The sequence below is a fragment of the Odocoileus virginianus genome, chromosome 2, assembly GCF_023699985.2.
Source record: "Odocoileus virginianus isolate 20LAN1187 ecotype Illinois chromosome 2, Ovbor_1.2, whole genome shotgun sequence".
In the NCBI taxonomy this organism is placed as follows: Eukaryota; Metazoa; Chordata; class Mammalia; order Artiodactyla; family Cervidae; genus Odocoileus; species Odocoileus virginianus.
In genome coordinates this window covers 91,771,763-91,791,548 of record NC_069675.1, presented here as the reverse complement: position 1 = coordinate 91,791,548, position 19,786 = coordinate 91,771,763, and the positions used below count along the sequence as shown (strand labels likewise).

Genomic DNA, 19,786 nt, shown 5'->3' with positions numbered 1-19,786 from the left:
GCAAGAAATGCCATGACCATATCATTTTGATTTTAATTGGGAATTTTGGCTAGGTTATCATTCATTTACTCACTCTTTTTATGCTAATTACATTTTGTTAAAAATCCTTTCATCTGCTTTTCCTTATCTTTGTTTTACTTCATTCCCCACTAGCAGAATCATCATTGTGAATATGATGATCTCCCCCGCAGTGTTCTTTTCCCATAATTATTCTGTCTGCATCCGGTCCATTCTTTAAGACACTGCCTAAATGCAGCCTTGAGTTGGAAAGGTTCCTAGAAGCCATCTGGTCCGTACCTCGAAGTTCTTCATGAACATACTGACACGTGTGCCACAAGACCATGTGATAAACATAATACCTTATAGTAAGATCCTTTTAGTGTTTCTGTAACTAAAACTGCATGGATAAATGTGAAGCCAATGTCATTGGAAGACAGTGTTGTCAGGAATAATGTCAGATCAAGGACTAGTATTTTTAATTTTATTGTTTTAAAATGGTGTTTTATATTACTTACAAAATTAGTTAATACTCTTATTTATTGAGTCATTTAACAAGTATTTCTTCCACAACTTCTGTGTGCCTAGTAATTCACTGCTTGGTGCTTCGGGAATACATGATTCCCGTCCTCAAGAAGTTTGAAGTCTAATGGAATTCACGGCTATTTACTTGTAAGGTTAAATAATAGCTTAAAATAATAATAATGTACTTTATATCAGTTACTTATGAATATTCCTGGTTTTCTTTATATAACTTCTGTTATATAGCACAGTTCCCAGGTGCAGTGGCTATATAAAAGTCAGAAATGCATCCAAAGTGTTATAATGACATCTGTATGCATTTCTAGTCCATGTCTGTGGGATTCCTGATTTAGTATATAGAGGTTGGGGTCCACAAACCTGTATTTTTCAGAAGCTCACTGGATGAATCTAATAAGTAACCAGCTCTGACCACTACTGGTTTATATGCCACCCACTAAGTTGACTTCATGCAAGTAGAACAAATTAGTTGTTCATATTTCTATATTATTGGTGAGAAAATGAGTATAGAGGTGCCGGATAACCTTACCAAGTTACTTACAAGTGGTAAATAGCAAAGTCAGAATTCTTGCCCTGGGCATTCTGACTACAGAGACTATAGTCTCTCTACTCAGCTCCCTTCTCTCCCACACTGCAGGCAGAAAGGAGCTGCTCCTGGAGGTTTGGATATTGAAGAGTCTTTGATGTTCCCTTACACCTTTCCTTCTCTCTGTATCACCTATAGGTAGGGTTCAGGAAAGTTGTCAAAGCTTCTGTATTTTAAAAAAACAAACAACTTTCAGTGGCCGATAACCTAAAGCAAGTGAAGTTAAAGTTGAAGAACATCGTGAAGTTGAGCAACTCAAGAAGTACAGCTGTGCCTTGTGAATAGCTTAGAATCAGGAGGAAGGGCTCTGGGACCTTTCTCAATCTTCTCTCTGCTTTTCTGTGCTCATCTGATCTCTCCTTCCTCCTCCTGTTATGCTCCTGCTCCCCACAACTACTTTATCTGCTTGTCTGATCCAGAGTTATTCATTCAACAAATATTTAACTCCTACAGTTCACAGGAAGAAATAGAGGAAAACAATAGAATAGGAAAGACTAGAGATCTCTTCAAGAAAATTAGAGATACCAAGGGAACATTTCATTCATAGATAGGCACAGTAAAGGAATGAAGTGGTATGAACCTAGCAGAAGCAGAAGATATTAAGAAGTGGTGGCAAGAATACACAGAAGAACTATATTAAAAAGATCTCACAACCCAGATAATCACAATGGCCTGATCACTCACCTAGAGCCAGACATCCTGGAATGCGAAGTCAAATGGGCCTTAGGAAGCATCACTACAAACAAAGCCAGTGGAGGTGATGGATTTCCAGTTGAGCTATTTCAAATCCTAAAAGTTGATGCTGTGAAAGTGTTGACTCAACATGCCAGCAAATTTGTAAAACTCAGCCGAGGCCACAGGACTGGAAAAGATAAGTTTTCATTCCAATGCCAAAGAAGGGCAAAGCCAAAGAATGCTCAAACTACTGCACAATTGCACTCATCTCACATGCTAGCAAAGTAATGCTCAAAATTCTCCAAGCCAGTCTTCAATGGTATGTGAACCATGAACTTCCAGATGTCCAAGCTGGATTTAGAAAAGGCAGAGGAACCAGAGATCAAATTGCCAACATCTGTTGGGTCATCAAAAAAGCAAAAGTATTCCAGAAAAACATCTACTTCTGCTTTATTGACTATGCCAAAGCCTTTGATTGTGTGGATCACAATAAACTGTGGAAAATTCTGAAAGAGATGGGAATACCATACTACCTGACCTGCCTCCTGAGATATCTGTATGCAGGTCAGGAAGCAACAGTTAGAACTGGACATGGAACAACAGACTGGTTCCAAATTGGGAAAGGAGTATGTCAAGGCTGTATATTGTCACCCTACTTATTTAATTTATATGCAGAGTACATCATGAGAAATGCTGGGCTGGATGAAGCACAAGCTGGAAACAAGATTGCTGGGAGAAATATCAATAACCTCAGATATGCAGATGACACCACCCTTATGGCAGAAAGTGAAGAAGAACTAAAGAGCCTCTTGATGAAAGTGGAAGAGGAGAGTGAAAAAGTTGGCTTAAAACTCAACATTCAGAAAACTAAGGTCATGGCATCCGGTCCTGTCACTTCATGGCAAATAGATGGGAAAGCAATGGAAGCAGTGACAGACTTTATTTTTTTGGGCTGCAAATCACTGCAGATGGTGACTGCAGCCATGAAATTAAAAGACACTTGCTCCTTGGAAGAAAAATTGTGACCAACCTAGACAGCATATTAAAAGCACAGATATTACCTTCCTGACAAAGGCCCATCTAGTCAAAGCTGTCATTTTTCCAGTAGTCATGTATGGATGTGAGAGTTGGACTATAAAGAAAGCTGAGCAATGAAGAATTGATGCTTTTGAACTCTGGTGTTGGAGAAGACTCTTGAGAGTCCCTTGAACAGCAAGGAGATCCAACTATTCCATCCTAAAGGAAATCAGTCCTGAATATTCACTGGAAGGACTGATGCTGAAGCTGAAGCTCCAATACTTTGGCCACCTGATGTGAAGAACTGACTCATTTGAGAAGACCCTGATGCTGAAGGAGAAGGGGATGACAGAGGATGAGATGGTTGGATGGCATCACCAACTCAATGGACATGAGTTTGAGTAAACTCTGGGAGTTGGTGATGGACAGGGAGGCCTGGCATGCTGCAGTCCATGGGGTTGCAGAGAGACACAGCTGAGTGACTGAATTGAACTGACAGTACACAAAGGCAGTTACAAACTGTTATAGGCCTAAAACGTATAGCAGTAAACAGGACAAAATCTCTCCTCCGATGGAGCTTGTGGGGGAGAAAGACAGTTAACAGACACAGTATGTCAGATGTCAGAGTGGGATATGTGGCACAGAGAAAAATATTCCCTAGCTTAGGTGGATAGGGAGTGCTAGGCAGGAGATTTTGCTGTTTTATTTAGGGTGATCAGGGAAATCCTCATGAGGATGGTGATGGTTGAGCAGAGATCTGAAGAGAGTGAGGAAGTGAGCCAGGCAGGTAATGGGAGATGAGTGTTCTAAGAGGAGGGAGCAGCAAGTATAAAGGTCCTGGGGTAGAAGTGAGACTGATATGCTGGTGGAAAAGCAAGGAAGGATACCTGTTGATTAGAGCACAGTGAGCAGGAGATGTGGGGTTGGACAGGTAAGCCATGGGGAGACCTGATCATAGATGGCCTTATAAGGACCTGGGTGAGGTGATTTGATCAGAGTACTGATATGATATGTGACTTAGTTTCTTTTTTTCCTAGCTTAAATTTCCTTTAAAACAACTATTTATTATAAAAAATTTAAGACAGAGAAATAACGAAAAACTTTAAAACATATACAAAAGTAGAGAGAATGGTGTCGTGAACCCCCCATGCCCGTCGCCCAGCTTCAGCAGTTTTAGTAGTATATGTCTTGTCTCGTGTCACTTATGTGTTAACCTACCCTTTCCTCCCAGGTTATTTTTAAGCAAATCCTTGCTGTCATATAAATGCATACCTGAATACTTATATGTTTTTTAATGTATACTTAAACTGCACTACCACTATTCTTCTAAAAATGTTCAGGAATTCTTTACTGTTATCAAATATTTCCTTGTTTCAAACCCCCTCTCCCCCCATTTCATTTGTTCAGGTCTAGATCTAAGGTCCACACATTACTTTTGGGTAACATGTCTCATTTCCTTTTTAATCTACAGATTTGGATTCTTTTCCAGCTTTGTATTCTGTAGTTTGTTTATTAAAGAAACTGGATCTTTTGTCCCATAGAATTTTCTGCATTCTTTTGCTAATCATATCCCCACAATCTGATTTAATATGTTCCTCTGTCCTCTTTATTTCCTATAAACTGGTGGTTGGATCTGGAAAATTACTGAGATTGAAGTTTGTTTTTTGGTAAGAATACTATGTTCATACTGATCTGTATTTTCTGTTGTATCATTTTAGGAAACATGGAATGTTTTCTTGGTTCTTTTTATTTGTGATAAGATTGATAGTAGAATCAGGTGTTATCCATTCATTATTAAATTACTCCCATCAGCTTCTCATCTGTTGATTTTAGTGGTCATTGATGATCATCACTAGATTCATTATCATTGCATGCGTGCTCAGTTGTGTCTGACTTTTTGTGACCCTATGGACTGTAGCCTGCCTGGCTTCTCTGTTCGTGGGATTCTCCAGGCAAGAATGCTGGAGTGTTGCCATTTCCTTCTCCAGGAAATCTTCCTGACCCAGAGATCAAAGCCAGGTCTCCTGCATTGGGAGGCAGATTCTTTACCTCTGAGCCACTTGGGAAGTCCAGATTCTTTCATTCAGTTCAGTTCATTTGCTCAGTCCTGTCTAACTCTTTGCAACTCCATGGACTGCAGCACGCCGGCTTCCCTGTCTGTCATCAACTCCTGGAGCTTGCTCAAACTCATGTCCATTGAGTCGGTGATGCCATCCAACCATCTCATCCTCTCTTGTTTCCTTCTCCTCCTGCCTTCAATTTTCCCCAGCATCAGGGTCTTCTCAAATGAGTCAGTTCTTCACATCAGGTGGCCAGAATATTGGAGTTTCAGCATCAGCATCAGTCCTTCCAGTGAATATTGAGGACTGATTTCCTTTAGGATGGACTGGCTGGATCTCCTTGCTGTCCCAGGGACTCTAAAGAGTCTTCTCCAACACCACAGTTCAAAAGCATCAGTTCTTTGGCACTCAGCTTCCTTTAGTTATGAAATAGTGATTTCTGATTTTTTTTAATATAAATTTTGACTTCTGATTTTATCAGTCTTTCTTCATTTATTAACAAGTTTTATATAAAGAACTTTCCCTAATCTACTGTTTGACCATCCTCAGGTATAGTTCCTACAAGAAAGGTAGGGTAAATGCTTGATTCTTTCCCTTTGTTAGTAGTTTTCAGGATGAAGAGTTTAATCCTTAGCATCCTGTATAGGTGACCAAGGAGAGTTTTTTCGTTTTGTATCATTATCCACTCATGAGCTTTAAGCATAAATTATATTTTTCTATTCATTGCAGTTATTCTTTTTTATGCTAATATTGTCCTTTTGTATAGTGAGTCCCTTCACATTTGCTTCTAACTTCTTTTGACACTGTTCCAGTAATCTTTCATACCTTCCTTGCTTTCTTGTATAACAAGATGTTGCAGGTTCATCTTGCCCATTTTCTTCTCCACATTTGGAATCAGCCATTTCTCCTGGGAGTGTTGATTCTTTTTAGTGGTAAATGCCATTGAGAGACCACAAGTGAGCTCTAGGGTTGCTCACTGGATTGAATTTTTTTTTTTTTAATAGGCCTTTTCAGGGAGTAGAGCTCAGAAAAAAATAAAAATTTAAAGCGAGAATACATTGAGTTAGAATTTAGGAACTTCTACTTAATTTTTTTGATTTTATGTTTATGTATCTTTTCTCCTGCTGAAAATCTTGGTTCCAGAATTGAAATACCAGTGTAATTAGTAACATTATGATTAGTGAGAACATTTTAAGAATTTTTTAAAATCTTTTTAATACATTCCGTTAGGAAATACAGTCATGTTGCTCTGTGATAAAGTTACTTAAAATAATTCCTCTCTTTGTAGTTAAACTGCCAACTAAATACTACACTTAAGTTCATGTATTTCAGTTTGCTTTATTTTTTGAGGTTGCATTTTCCTTTATTAATTACACAAAACATTTATGTGGTTCCAAAGTTAAATACATAAAAGAAGAGAAATCTAGCTTCAATCTTTATCTTCTACTCTTTTAGTCATTTTAAAAAAAGGTTTTGGCTTTCCTGTCCACTTACAACTATATATAAACATATTCACATTCGTATCCCCTCTTTTTAAATTAAATATAGCATAATACACCCTACTTTATGCAACACATTTTTCAGTTAACAACATACCCTGGGAATTATTCTGGAGCAGTCTATGGAGATAGGTTTCATGATGTGGATGTATCATAGGTTAGCCACAAAGGCCCTTGTTGCGGGATATTTGATAGTTTTCAGGCTTTTGCTGTTGTAGATGGCACTGCAGTGAAAAGCCTCCCACGTATGAGTTTTGTTTTGTTGCCAGTATCCCTGGGATCAGATCCTGAAAGTGATATTGCTGGGCCAAGAGGTAAATATATGGTTTTCTTGGACATTGCCACATTCCCCCTTCATTGAGAATTTCCTCTTTTGCATTCCCTCTGGTAATAGGGTCTATTTCCTCATAGCCTTAACATTTTTTATTTTTGCCAGTCTCATAGAAGTGTAGTGGTATCAGTGTGTAGTTTTACTTTGCGTATCTCTTACTGTGAATGTGGTTGCATATCTTTCATTTGTTTAAGAGTTATTCGAGCTTCTTCTTCTGTGGATATTACATATTGTACATTTTTCTATAGGGTTGTTGGTCAGTGTCTTCTCTACTTTGAGACACTATATAATTAGGAAGTTTTTATTTTTATAGCATCAGATTTATCCATTTCCTTCTTATTCTGAAGTTTATAACTCGTACTTTAAAGAAACTCATTGGCTGGCTCTGGGTTGGGCGGGGGAGAAAACTGTGGAAACAAGACCAGTTTGAAGATGGTGGCAATAATCCAGCTTCCATAGCCACAGGGGGTTATGGATATCTTCTAAAGTTTCTCTTGATGGATCAAGTGTGAAAGAGAAAAGTGAAATGATGCTCAAGTTTTTTGCCTGGCAGAACAGAGTTGCCATTAACTGGGAAGATGATTGTGGAAGGGGCAGGTTAATGGGAAGATCAAGAGGTTGGTTATGTAAGGACATGAAAAGTTTGAGATGCCATTAGCCAACCAAGTAGAGGAGTGAAATAGAAAGTTGAATATGCGAGTCTGTAATTTTAGGGAGTATTTAGGAATAATCATTTAGAAGTTATCAGTGTACAAGAATATTTATTTATTTAAGTTTTCCCTATTTTTTATTGAGGTGTGCTTTACATACACTGAAATGTAGAAGTGTTAAATGTTTGATGACTTTTGCCAAACATATACACCTGAGTAACTAGCATTCCAGCCAAGTATGTAGCATTTCTGTAACCCAGAAAGTTCCCTCATGCCTCTTTCTAGTTAATCCACTACCCAAAGGCAATTACTGTTCTGATTTATATCACCACAGTTTAGTTTTGACTTTTGTAAAATGGTGTCTGCCTACATATTTTATCTTACTGGCTGTGCTGCACCACTTGTGGGATCTTCATATCCCAAGCCGGGATTAAACCTGGGCCTCTGGCAGTGAAATCCAGGAATCACTAATCCAGATTCTGGAATATATAAGTACATTAATCAACAGATTAATATCTATTAATTATACATTAATAGCAATAGATTACAATGCACATTTAAGAACGTTTTAGATTGCTATGAAAGTGGTATTTTAAATATTGGAAGTGCTGTTCTGCCTGTAATCAATCAACAAGTTTATTGCTGCACTTTGGAAAGGAATGATCCTTTATCAAACACCTATTTCTTCTTCTTGTTCAGTCACTAAGTTGTGTCTGATTCTTTGCAACCCCATGAACCGCATCACGCCAGGCTTCCCTGTCCTTCATTGTCTCCTGTAGTTTGCTCAAACTTACATCCATTGAGTTGGTGAAGCCATCCAACCATCTCATCATCTGTCACCCTCTTCTCCTGCCCTCAATCTTTCCCAGCGTCAACATCTTTTCTAATGAGTTGGCTCTTAGCATCAGGTGGACAAAGTACTGGAAAAAGCAAAAACAAAAAACCTACTGGGTGCTAGGAACAATGGCAGATGTCTTCTTATCTTGTCCTCACAGTAGTCCTAAGAGATAAGTTACCAGTAGCTCCAGAAGAAACGGGGCTGTGACTTGTCAAAGTCACTGTACTGTTATCAGTAGGGTTAAGTATGAAGTGATAATGTATTTATTAACTCTTCCATTCTCTGACTAAGTCACACTTGGGCTTCTCTCCTCAACCCATGACATTTTCCCCCTTCCTCCTTTGCTTCCTACATCATGGAGAAACAGGATCTAATTCTTTTTTAAAAGGTGGCATTTCTGGAGAAGGAAATGGAAATCCACTTCAGTATTCTTGCCTGAAAATCCAGTGGACAGAGGAACAGTGGGCTACAGTCCAGGGGGTCACAAAAGAGTTGGACACAACTTAGTGACTAAACAACCACCACCACCTAACTCCTTGCCACAGACTGAACACATACGTATAGTAATTTCCATGCTCAAGTATTTCGTCAGCACCGTGCTCAGTGAGATGATAGTTTGGTAATCACAATTACAGATAGTTGATCTGGATGATTCACAGTCTTAGGACTGTGTCATGCAGGTGTTATCCTTGTACAGTTCTGTGTTCAGTTACATGCATTCCTCGTCCATTCTGCCCTGGCCTTTGGGAGGTCCATCTGCCTTCTGTCTTTCACTTTCCATTGTTCTGCTGACCTGGGAGGCTAGATTTGGAGCTTCGCTCTCTGGACATATCATGTTGTATGCATGCATATCATAATCATAGTAGCCTTCTTGTTGATTCAGGTCACTAAATGTATGAGGTTTTTAGAAATGTATGCTTCTATTAACAAAATAAATTAAAAAAAATAATTTTCTGGGCCCAAGAAGCTAGCATACTATTCATTCACACCCAAAAATTATGACACTTTGCTATTTAATCCACATTCTGAGTTTGTAAGTACATGTAATCAACAGATTAATATCTGTTAATTATACATTCATAGCAACAGGTCCTCTTCTCCTGGTTTGCCATATGAATCTATAGGGACTCATCTGATAAAGTTGTCCCACTAATTTGTTGAAAATAACTTGTTACCTTTTTAAAAAGTTCTAAGTAACTATTTCAGAATTATGTTTGATCTCAGTTCAGGTTGGTCGTGCTCAAGAATGTAGTGGATTTAACTTAGTTATTGTACATTTTAAGATCTAAGATTGATTCATTTAAAACTTTAAGTATGGAAATTTTCTAAAATCACAAAAATAAAAAGTACAATGAACCCCCATGTACTTATCCAGCTATCGCCTTAAATGACATTCAGATTAATATAGAGAATTAAATGATCTTTGAGAGGGATGGAACTAACTAGTCTTGGTTCACTAATGAGTAAGTGCTGAAGATTTTGATTTAATAACTTAATCTGAATTCCTTCAATCATTATTTTATTCATTGATTCATGCAATGAAATTTATTGAAGGTCTACTGTGTTCATTAGTGCCTAATGGCTAAGAGCCTTAGTGGGGTGCAAATCTTAGCCCTGCTCCTTACAGGCTGTGTGACCAGGGGCCAATCAAAGTATTCTATGCTTCAGTTTCCACACTGACACAATTGAGATAAAGCTAGTGTCTACCTCATAAGTTTGTTATGAGGTTTAGATGAGATACATTGGCTTCCTCAATGTATGTTGACTTCTGTTATTATAAATACTCTTCCTCCTTTTCCTTTTCCACTTCTTCATCTTTGTCATTCAGATTATGTGCTAGGTACACATTGGGAACCGTGAGAGGGTTAAGTTGTGAACCTTGACTTTGAACAACTAGAACTTCAAAATTAGAGGGAAGAGAGTTCTTCAGGATTATCTGGTTTGACAAGTCCAGAGAGGTTTAGTGAATAGTCCAGAATCACACATCTGTTCGTGGCAAAGCCAGGCCAAAGCTCAGATCTCGCAGCTGTGAAATGCTCTTCTTATAGAATAGCACTTCTATTGATTTATCTGACCTCTGCCCCTTTCCTTAAACCCTAGTCTTTCTAAATTGACAAACATGACCTACATGTATATTTCTGTGCTCTGCTCGTTCAGTGCACAGAGATTAAAAGTGTATGTTAGGCCTGTTGCACATATCAGACCTGAACATGTCCTTGAATGCTCCCTCCTTAAGGTTCCAAGGAAGACTTTTTAGGGAAGGTGGACACAGGCTGTCTCTCTGTGTTGTAATCACAAAGATGTTTTTATCTTCCTCTTGTATCACAGCCCAGGAGTTAAAGTCACTGTTTGAAAAAAAGTCCCTCAAAGAGAAACCTCCAAATTCTGGGAAGCAGTCGATATTATCTGTACGCCTGGAGCAGTGCCCCCTGCAGCTGAATAATCCCTTTAACGAGTACTCCAAATTTGATGGCAAGGTAAGTAAACAGGAACGCATCCCTTCAGGATGAATGGAGTTACTGTTGGTATTGTCATTCTTATTTTTATCAGATTCACATTTAAGTAGGTTTCAAAAGGGAGTCAGAACAAACTAAAGAATGTTTCTCACATTTTCAAAGACTGAGGGTGTAAAAAGGTCTGGATTTGGGCTTACTGTTGTTTCCATGGTAATATGTTTGGGGGGATGAAAACAGAAACAGTCCTGAGATAGGAATGTGTGTGTTCCTGTTTTATGTCCTAAGGTTTGGGTTAGTTGGCTTGTGATTAATTAAGGTCTAACTGTGGGGAAAGCCTTGAAAATGGTTTTGGGAGTTTGCATTGCATTTGACAGTTTGCATTGTCTGGTATGAGTCTTGATTATAACTCCACAAATTGTGGACATTAGAGCTTCTCTTCAGAATTCTAGGATGTTGCTTTGCATTTCAGTGTTTTATTGAATCTCGTTTGGATACTTACTGTGCAGGATGACTTAATTTTTTCCTGTCCTGACAATTTACAGTTTATAAAATTAAAGTGTGTTTATTTTCCTTTTAGAAAAAGGACCACTATTTTACGTGGAGTACAGCTCTGCGTGAGCACCCACTTTCCTGCATTCCCACATTCTGTGTCTCTGTACCAAGCTGAGCTGGACGTCTTTCAGAACTGTAGCAGTTTATTTTTTTATTTATTGCCATTATGTTTGCTGTCTGTCAGTGGCCTGGGGGTGCTGAGTGATAGCTTGTTGCCTGGAGGGATTGTGTACAATTTGTCTTATTTCAGCACAGTTGCAATTAATAAACATAGAACTCTTTGCTTATGTTTGCACTTTTCATATTCAAGTCCTGGTTATATGCTGGTTCTATCAGTTGTCATCTTTGAGCATGGTGATGTTCTTTACTTTGAAACACTTTCATCTCATACAATTCAGCATGTTTCCACTGGTCTTTTGTATAGTATCTAAGTCACGTCCAACCCTTTGCTACCCTATGGACTGTGGCCCCCCAGATTCCTCTGCTGATGGAATTTCCCAAGCAAGAATACTGTAGTGGGTTGTCATTTCCTTAAGTAAGCATATATGGTTGTTGGCACGTGAGGTTATTGATGCTGGCAGAGAAGAACAGAAACTAAAAACAAAATGCATAAGTAACATAAAATCCTAATATGCTCAGGAATTTTCCTCCCAAAACATCAGAAAGCACTTTTAGTAAATTAGAGGTTGTATCTTGTGAAGAGCTTCTCTTCAGTCTGCCCCTGCCCCCATCTCCTGCTGCTTCTTGTGGAAAACAGCGAAGAGAAAAAAGGGTCCCCCTAGGGATGGAAATGTCAGCCTCTGGAAACAAGTGAGTTGGGCTTAAGGGGATTTTTTTTTTTTTTTCCAGAAATACTGCAGTTGATTCATTTGGAAATGTGAGACGTTATTATTGGGATTAGATTACATGGCTGGAATTTATTTGTTTCCTGTCATCTCATTGTTTCAGGATGTAATGAATTCTGGAATAATTAATATGTGATAATGCTTTGCCAACAAAATAGTGCAGATCTTTTAAAATACCATATTCTAGAATTTTGATTATACTATTAGATTCTCCTATAAATTACTTACACTTGGACTTGTTCGAAGGTTGTGAACTCTGTGTGTTATATATACCTAATTTCTGAAGTGCCAGGAAGGAATTGAAAGCTAAAGCATTTCCTCAGTCACAAAGGAATTATTTTTGCTAGGTGTGTGTTTACACTTACAACTCTTGATGTTTTTTGTCATAACAAATGTATTTGTAATCAGCAAAGGATGTGAGCATGGCCCAATCACCGTTGTACAATTGATTAAGAAAGATTTATATATCGATAAGTCTTTCTTGTGATACAGTGCTATTTTTTTATTATCCTACATATTACAATTGCTAAAACACAATTAAACCCTTGTTCTCATCTATTATTTAATATTGATGCATTTGGCAGATGTGTAATGAAAGTGGCTAATATTTGAAGGATATTGTACTGTACATATTAAATTAGTCTTTCTTTTATCTTTGTGAAATGCATCAATATGATATTCAGTGACATCTCAATGATTAATAGAGAATTATACTTGAGTCAAGCCTTTTCGTAACCTAGAAATTAAAATGACTATTCAAATAACACCTCAAAATGATGAAATTAGCATTTTGTGATTGCATAATAATGGGATTGTAGTAGTTATAACAGCACCATGGCTGCCTCTAGAGTTAAGATCATGTCAACCCCTTGATAATAAAGCCTTTCTGTGAGAGTCGACTTTAATAATTTCCAGATTGATTCTTCCCATAAATCATTTGACGTTCAGCACTAAATTTTTGTTACTGTTGTAACTTAAAATTATTTTATTTTTATTCAGCTCATATTTAAGAAGTGAAATGAGTGTCCTGTTTTAATGATTCACCATCTTGTCATCACCCCCTGTTTTTGCTTCATTGTAAGTTTCTCATGTATTTTGATAGTTACTTATTTTTTTCTTGGAAAGGTTTGTTAAAGCCACTAAAATATGTACAGTTTTTTTCCCCCCTTACAAATATTCACAATGCTTTTCTTGGGAATAACTCTTGCCTTATTTACATAATTAACTGAGTTGCTTGGGTCTCTTGGGTAAATGGTACATAATTGGGGAGAGAAAGGGACAGGAAAGAGTTTGGGGTCTAATTAAATATGCTAAAAAACTACTTAATTATGTATTTCCTCAAGAGACTAACTGCTGTGAAATCCTCCTTATGATTAAACTAGCATTGGATTTGAAAAAAAGGATTTTGTTTTTGGTATGGCCTTACAGTTACATCAGAGTTAAGCAGGCATCTTTAAGAGTTTGTGCAAACTGAATTGTTGGTTTTAGTGATTCCAAGGGTAAGCATCTCTTAGCTACTGTGCTGAATTAAAGCGAGTACTTTCAAATAGTTTCTGGTTCCTGTAGCTGGTTAATAATTTTATTTTTTTTTTAAATTGTAGTTGGTTGATAACTTCTTGAAGTTATACAGTTGAGAGGGAAGGCCATACTTAGGCGTAGCCATTCTGGTAATTTTGAAGGGTTTTTTGATCAGGTTTTTATTACTGTTTTTGGCTTCCCTTGTAGCTCAGTCGGTAAAGAATCTGCCTGCACTGCAGGAGACCCGGGGTCAATCCTTGGGTTGGGAACATCCCTGGAAAAGGAAATGGCAACCCACTCCAGTATTCTTGCCTGGACAGAGAAGCCTGGTGGGTTATAGTCCATGGGGTTGCCAGGAGTCGGACACGACTTAGCGACTAAACCACTACCATTACTGTGTTTGTATTATCTTTGTCGGCAAATTGGCAGGGCTATCCATGACCTGTTTTAGATTCATAGGTTATTAATAACTCTGTTTACTGATCATTTGAAAACAGACCAAGACAGATTGCAAGTGGTTTTAAGGAATGCTTAGCTGGACAAGGCAAAATCAGGCTCAGCCATCTGTCTCAAGTCTTTGGGCTTGTTAAAAACAGGACCTCTGATTAATGAACAAAACCAGCCTCTGTTTTAGAGGTGAGATAATAGGAACATTTTTGTGCTGGTCCTTGTGGTCTCACTGAATGTGGGAAATGTTGGGTGTGACCAGGAGTTGCTCTGAGGCAATGAAGGAGTGACAGGCAGTGAACATTCAGCACTGATTTCAGTATTCCTGAATATGTGGATTTCTGCCCTGTCTCTCCACCTTTTAAAAAAATGAAGTCTTATTTTAAAAAGTATCTCACTGTTTTCATTGCATGCTTTACCACTTAGTTGAGGAGTTTTAGCTAGTACATTGACATCACTATTTTGTTTAAACTGTGTTTACAAATATTATCATCAATAGACCTCCAGAAGTTCAGATATGCCCCTCCTGTCAATACTGTTACTAACAAAGAAATGGTACTGATTATCAGTTGTGTAACCATAGTCAGGTTTTTCACCTCACTGAATCTCAGACGTAGGAAAAGAAATTGAGTTCCTTCCTCACAATCCTGATGAATCCATCAAATAGGATACAACACCCAGCGCAGGAAGAGGCAGTATAATTTAGTTGGTAAGCAGATCTATTTTGAAGTAAGCTTTGAGTTTGAATCCTGACTCCATCACTTAATGGTGAGGTGTCAGGCTGGTTACTTAGCCTCATGAGGCTGCAGTCCTTGTATGCGGAATGAGATGGTGGTGGCGTGTCTTCCTCTGGAGGATTGAGACAGCACAAAGGAAGCACCCAGCAAATACCTCACTTCTGCCTCTCTCTCTCTGTAAAGTAAAGGGTGTGGGCCAGTGCTGCTCTCTTTCCTTTATACTTCATTAGATTGTTGACAGGATAGAGTGAGAGGAAATGTGCTCTTAAAGCCTGGAGTTTAGCATGGTTAAACAAGATGCACAGCGGACTGGGTGACAGTGGTCTGCTTGTAGAAGTCCAGGGAATCAGTCCAGTGGGATTTTGACCTTTAACTTGAAATAGGAAGATTAAGACAAGTAATTACTTCCTTTTTTTTTTTTTCTTTCTGCAATGGCTATTTTCTAAACATCAGGTGAAAAGGTAGTGTGATGTCAGTAATTGCTTGGCAGTTTACTAAAACATTAAATATCTTACTTATTTGACTTAGTGACATTATACTCTTGAGTATGAGGAGGATGTTTGCCTTGACAGGTACTTTAAAAAGCAGAACCAGTTCTGGTTCATATAAACAACTGTGACTTTGATTGTGTTAACTTATTAGAAAGTAACCATTTCTCTGTTAGAAACTGTTTTAACAGGGAAGCTGCAGAGAGCATGGGGGAAGGGATAATTCATGAGTGCTAATTGCTTGGCTGTTAATTTTCATAAGTGTTGATAGAAGCAGTTCCTTAAATTAAACTTTGTTTAAAATGTATCAGGGGAAATATTCCACAATGTCGAGCCTGAAGTGAAAATTAATATGAATGCTGTGGCAATTAACACATACTGGTTAATAGCTTTTAGCAGCATTTTGGGATGATAGTCCTTAAATACATTTTTGCATGCTGCTCTTGTTTCAGCATTGTTCCAGTCTATGTCTGGATAATTATGAACAAATGTTTTCTACAATCATTGGCATTAAGTAGCTCTCTTCACAGAAAAGTCATTTAAAACTTTGCAGAAAGTGAGACGGCCCTGAAAAATGTTGCAGACTCATAAGAGATCAGTGAATTGCCACCCTGTAAAGGTAAATTGCCTTTTTGAGGAAAATGCTCCTCCTCTGTTAGCCTGGGAACAGTCCCCACTTATATGGTAAGCTACTTTAGCTTCAGGATCTCTTTCCAAAAAATTATAACCTGGACTTCCAAGTGCTGATTATGTTTCTGGACAGCAGCTTTTGCTTATTGCTGCCTGAACTGAGACATGGCCTTGAACCTAAGGGCCTTCTGCACTTTGACCTTGCTTCTTTCTTCTAACCAGCCTCCCTCCCCGCTGAAGTTAGCCAGCCACCCCTGTCCTCCCCACCAGAGGAGGTGGCTGAGAATGGAGTTGGCCCTATCGATCTCATTTCCCTCCTTCCTTTTAGTAAGAGTGCTCCAGGGGTTCACTTGGCTTAGTGCCTATTAAGAGGCAGATCTCAAGAGAGACAATCCGAGGTAACTCTGTTGTTTGAATTAGGAGCTATTTATCTCTCTCTTCAATTGACTTCATTAAACATACCTTTTTAAATAAGGGAGAGTAAAGCCCCAACATTTGGCAACTTCTCCCCATGACTGTATTTTGCTAGCCTTCCTTTTCATAGACCAGTTTTTATCAGTTTGTTCTATTTCTAAAGCAAAATTTATTAGATATTTACTACTTATTCACACACCATGGTGTACCAAGAAAAGGACCAAATTCATTAATTTAAAAATATCTTTTCCTGTGATTATTTCCCTCTTGAGTTGCACTTCCTGTGGCTCAGCCTTTCCTGGAAATTTCCAGGGGAGGCTTTGGGATTTTTGTCTGGGTGATGTTCACAATGAATTAAGTAAGAATCTTACAACAAAAGAAAGTGTTTCCAGCATCCTCTTCTGAAGTTAAATTCTCAAGGCTGATTTCTTAAAAGTAGCTCATTCCACTCTGAGCTTTCTGTCCCTGCCTCATTTCTGCAGTTTGTTCTGTGTCCTGCCAGTCTGGAGGCTTCCTCTAATTTTAGAGCCGTCTTCTAGAAATTCCCATCAGAGGTGGAATTTACCATCAACTCAGACTTTTCAAAGGAAGGCAGAATTTTGCAATGGGAAGAGCATGTTTGTCAGGCTTGGGTTAGAATTCTCACTTGGCTGTTTACTTGCTGTGCGATCCTGGGCAGACCGCTTTACCTTCTTTAAGCCTGTTTGCATATCGATAAAATAAGGTTCATGATGCTTAACAGAAAATGTCATTGTGAGGATTTAATGAGAATTGTAAATGCATATGTAGTGTATGTGGTCAGTGCTGGAAGATGTATTGGTTTCCTTTGACCACATTGCCATTCATTTACTTCCTATTTAATGAGAGTCTGCTATATACCAGGCACTGTTAAGTAAAATCTGGATACAGTAGTGGCCAAAACAGACCTGGTTTCTGACTTCATGAAGCTTCCTCTCTTGGCAGGAAGATAGATGTTATATAAATAATCACCAAACTAAGTGCAAAATTGCAGTCATAGTATTGTTTAGTTACTAAATTGTGTCTGACTCTTTTGTGACCCATGGAATGTAGCCCACCAGGCTCCTCTGTTCATGAGATTTCCCAGGCTAGAATACTGGAGTGGGTTGCCATTTCCTTCTCCAGGGGAATCTTCTCGACCCAGCGATCGAATGTGCATCTCCTACAATGGTGGGAGGATTCTTTACCCCTGAGCCACCAGGGAAGCCCCACAGTCATAGTATCAGTTCAGTTCAGTCGCTCAGTCGTGTCTGACTCTTTGCAATCCCATGAACCGCAGCACGCTAGGCCTCCCTGTCCATCACCAACTCCCAGAGTTTACGCAAATTCATGTCCATTGAGTTGGTGATGCCATCCAACCATCTCATCCTCTGTCGTCCCCTTCTCCTCCTGCCCTCAATCTTTCCCAGCATCAGGCTCTTTTCAAGTGAGTCTGCTCTTTGCATGAGGTGGCCAAAGTATTGGAGTTTCAGCTTCAGCATCAGTCCTTCTAATGAACATCCAGGACTGATCTCCTTTAGGATGGACTGGTTGGATCTCCTTGCAGTCCAAGGGACTCTCAAGAGTCTTCTCCAACTCCACAGTTCAAAAGCATCAATTCTTTTGCACTCAGCTTTCTTTATAGTCCAACTCTCACATCCATACACGACTACTGGAAAAACCATAGCCTTGACTAGACAGACCTTTGTTGACAAAGTAATGTCTCTGCTAGTCACAGCTAATTAATTACCAAGTTCCAGGAGAGATACTGGGGGCTTTAGGAGGGGCATAGGTTTTTGCATGCCCCGTGCTTTCCATAGGGGCATCTGACCTAGTCTAGGCTATCAGGGATGGTTATCTCTGTGAAGGTGACTCAACCTGAGAGTTGAAGGCAGAGTAAGAACGAGCTAGGTGAAGGGAGAGGAGAAAGGACTTACAGAGGATCTGAGGGCAAGTGTGGCGGGCAGGGTGGGAGGTGGTGGCTGCAGCTTGGAGATTTGGGAAACTAGAAGAAGGCTGTGTGCCGGAGCCCAAGACTGAGGTAGATTGTGGTGCAGGGGCTGGTTCTACCACATATGGCTGTAGGAGTGTCCTCTGCAACCTGAGAATATAGGAAAGCCTTGAACCAGTTAAATGAGGAGGGAGAGTCATAAGGTTTGTGTTTTGAAAAGATCCCTGAAGCTGTGATGAAGAGAACACACTGGAGAAGGAGTTGTGAGGCTTGAGAGACCAATCAAAACATTTTTGGCAGTGGTCCAGGTAAGAGAGATGGTAACTTGGGCTTACTTATTGGTGATGGAGGAGTGGATGACTGCAAGAGGTATTTAGTAGGTAAAAGTGATAGGACTTGATGATGGATTGACTATATGTCAGGGAGCGTAGGAGAAAGGAGTTTCAAGGATGATTTGATCAGATTCTGGCTTGAGGAACTGAATAGATAGCATCTCTGAATTAGGAAGCACTGAAAGAGGGCTACAGATGCTGCAGAAGTTATCGTTGTGAGCTGGTTTGACAACATGTCACAGCCTGTTACATGTCCTTAAAGACACTACACATATTCTTTTTTGGAGGGGATAGGGTATACCCTGCTTGTTAGGCTTATATTGGAGGCATCTGAGACAGTGGTGTCTGGGATGAGCATGGGCTAGGAGCCAGGAGCCTCTTCTCTGTTCCCACTTCACAGCCAGCTTTGATGCTTTGGCTGAGAAATTGCCCTAGAAGTCAGTCACCTTCTCTGAGACAGGGCTGTACTTTCAGATGCCTAATCCAGGTCGTCAGGCCCTTCAGAGGAGAAAATGAGACAGTAATTTTAAATGAAGCAGATGTCAGGTGTCCTTTAAGAAAATATATTGATTGTAATTCTGGGAGATTAAGGGGGTAAGAGGTAAAACATGGACATCGTTTTGCTATAATAAGATTGCTATTGTGGTCCTACCCTCTTCCTGGCTAATTAAATACCAGATTAGCAGGTGAAATCTGGTTGGAACGAACGGCAAACACTGAGACCCCAGTGAAGCAGGGGAGACGGTCTGTGTTATAGGTGTGGTGGGGCTGCACACGGCGGGGTTTTATCCTGAGCTTTCTTATCGCGGGCAACTTGCTCTGCATTCTTTTCAGTGTAGAGATTTTCTTGTTGCTCTAAGTGCTAGGCCTTGATTTTATTATCTTAAAGACAACTATCCATTAATATTGAGTGACAGCCTAGGGTCACCCACTTGGGCATGGAATCTAGGTGTTCTAATTCTTAGAGATTTTTATTTTCATTCTTAATGGCATTCATACTTACAAAATGGAAACCTGAGTTCCAGGTTCTCAGGTTTCCTGAGACCATGTGTTGGAAAGAACACAGACACAGAAGATGTTTTAGCACTGGCCATACTATGGAGTCTGTGACAGGCCACCTCCCGTCTCTGACAAAGCTTCAGTTTCTGCCTGTTTAGAATGAGTAACTTCATTTAGACGATCGCTGGATTTCTTTTGGCTTTAAGGTTCCATAGTTTTGTGATTGA

General features: G+C 39.2%; 1 protein-coding gene across 8 annotated transcripts in view; it reads left to right on the top strand.

Annotated features, from left to right (window-relative positions):
• The window catches only part of MAPKAP1 (MAPK associated protein 1), a 228,139-nt gene that overhangs the window by 35,009 nt on the left and 173,344 nt on the right, over window positions 1-19,786 (top strand). For all 8 annotated transcript variants that reach the window (XM_020874418.2, XM_070452979.1, XM_020874411.2 and 5 more), the window contains one exon: window positions 10,522-10,670. In XM_020874418.2, the coding sequence (XP_020730077.1) occupies window positions 10,522-10,670 (149 nt within the window). The remainder of the gene's footprint in view (window positions 1-10,521; window positions 10,671-19,786) is intronic.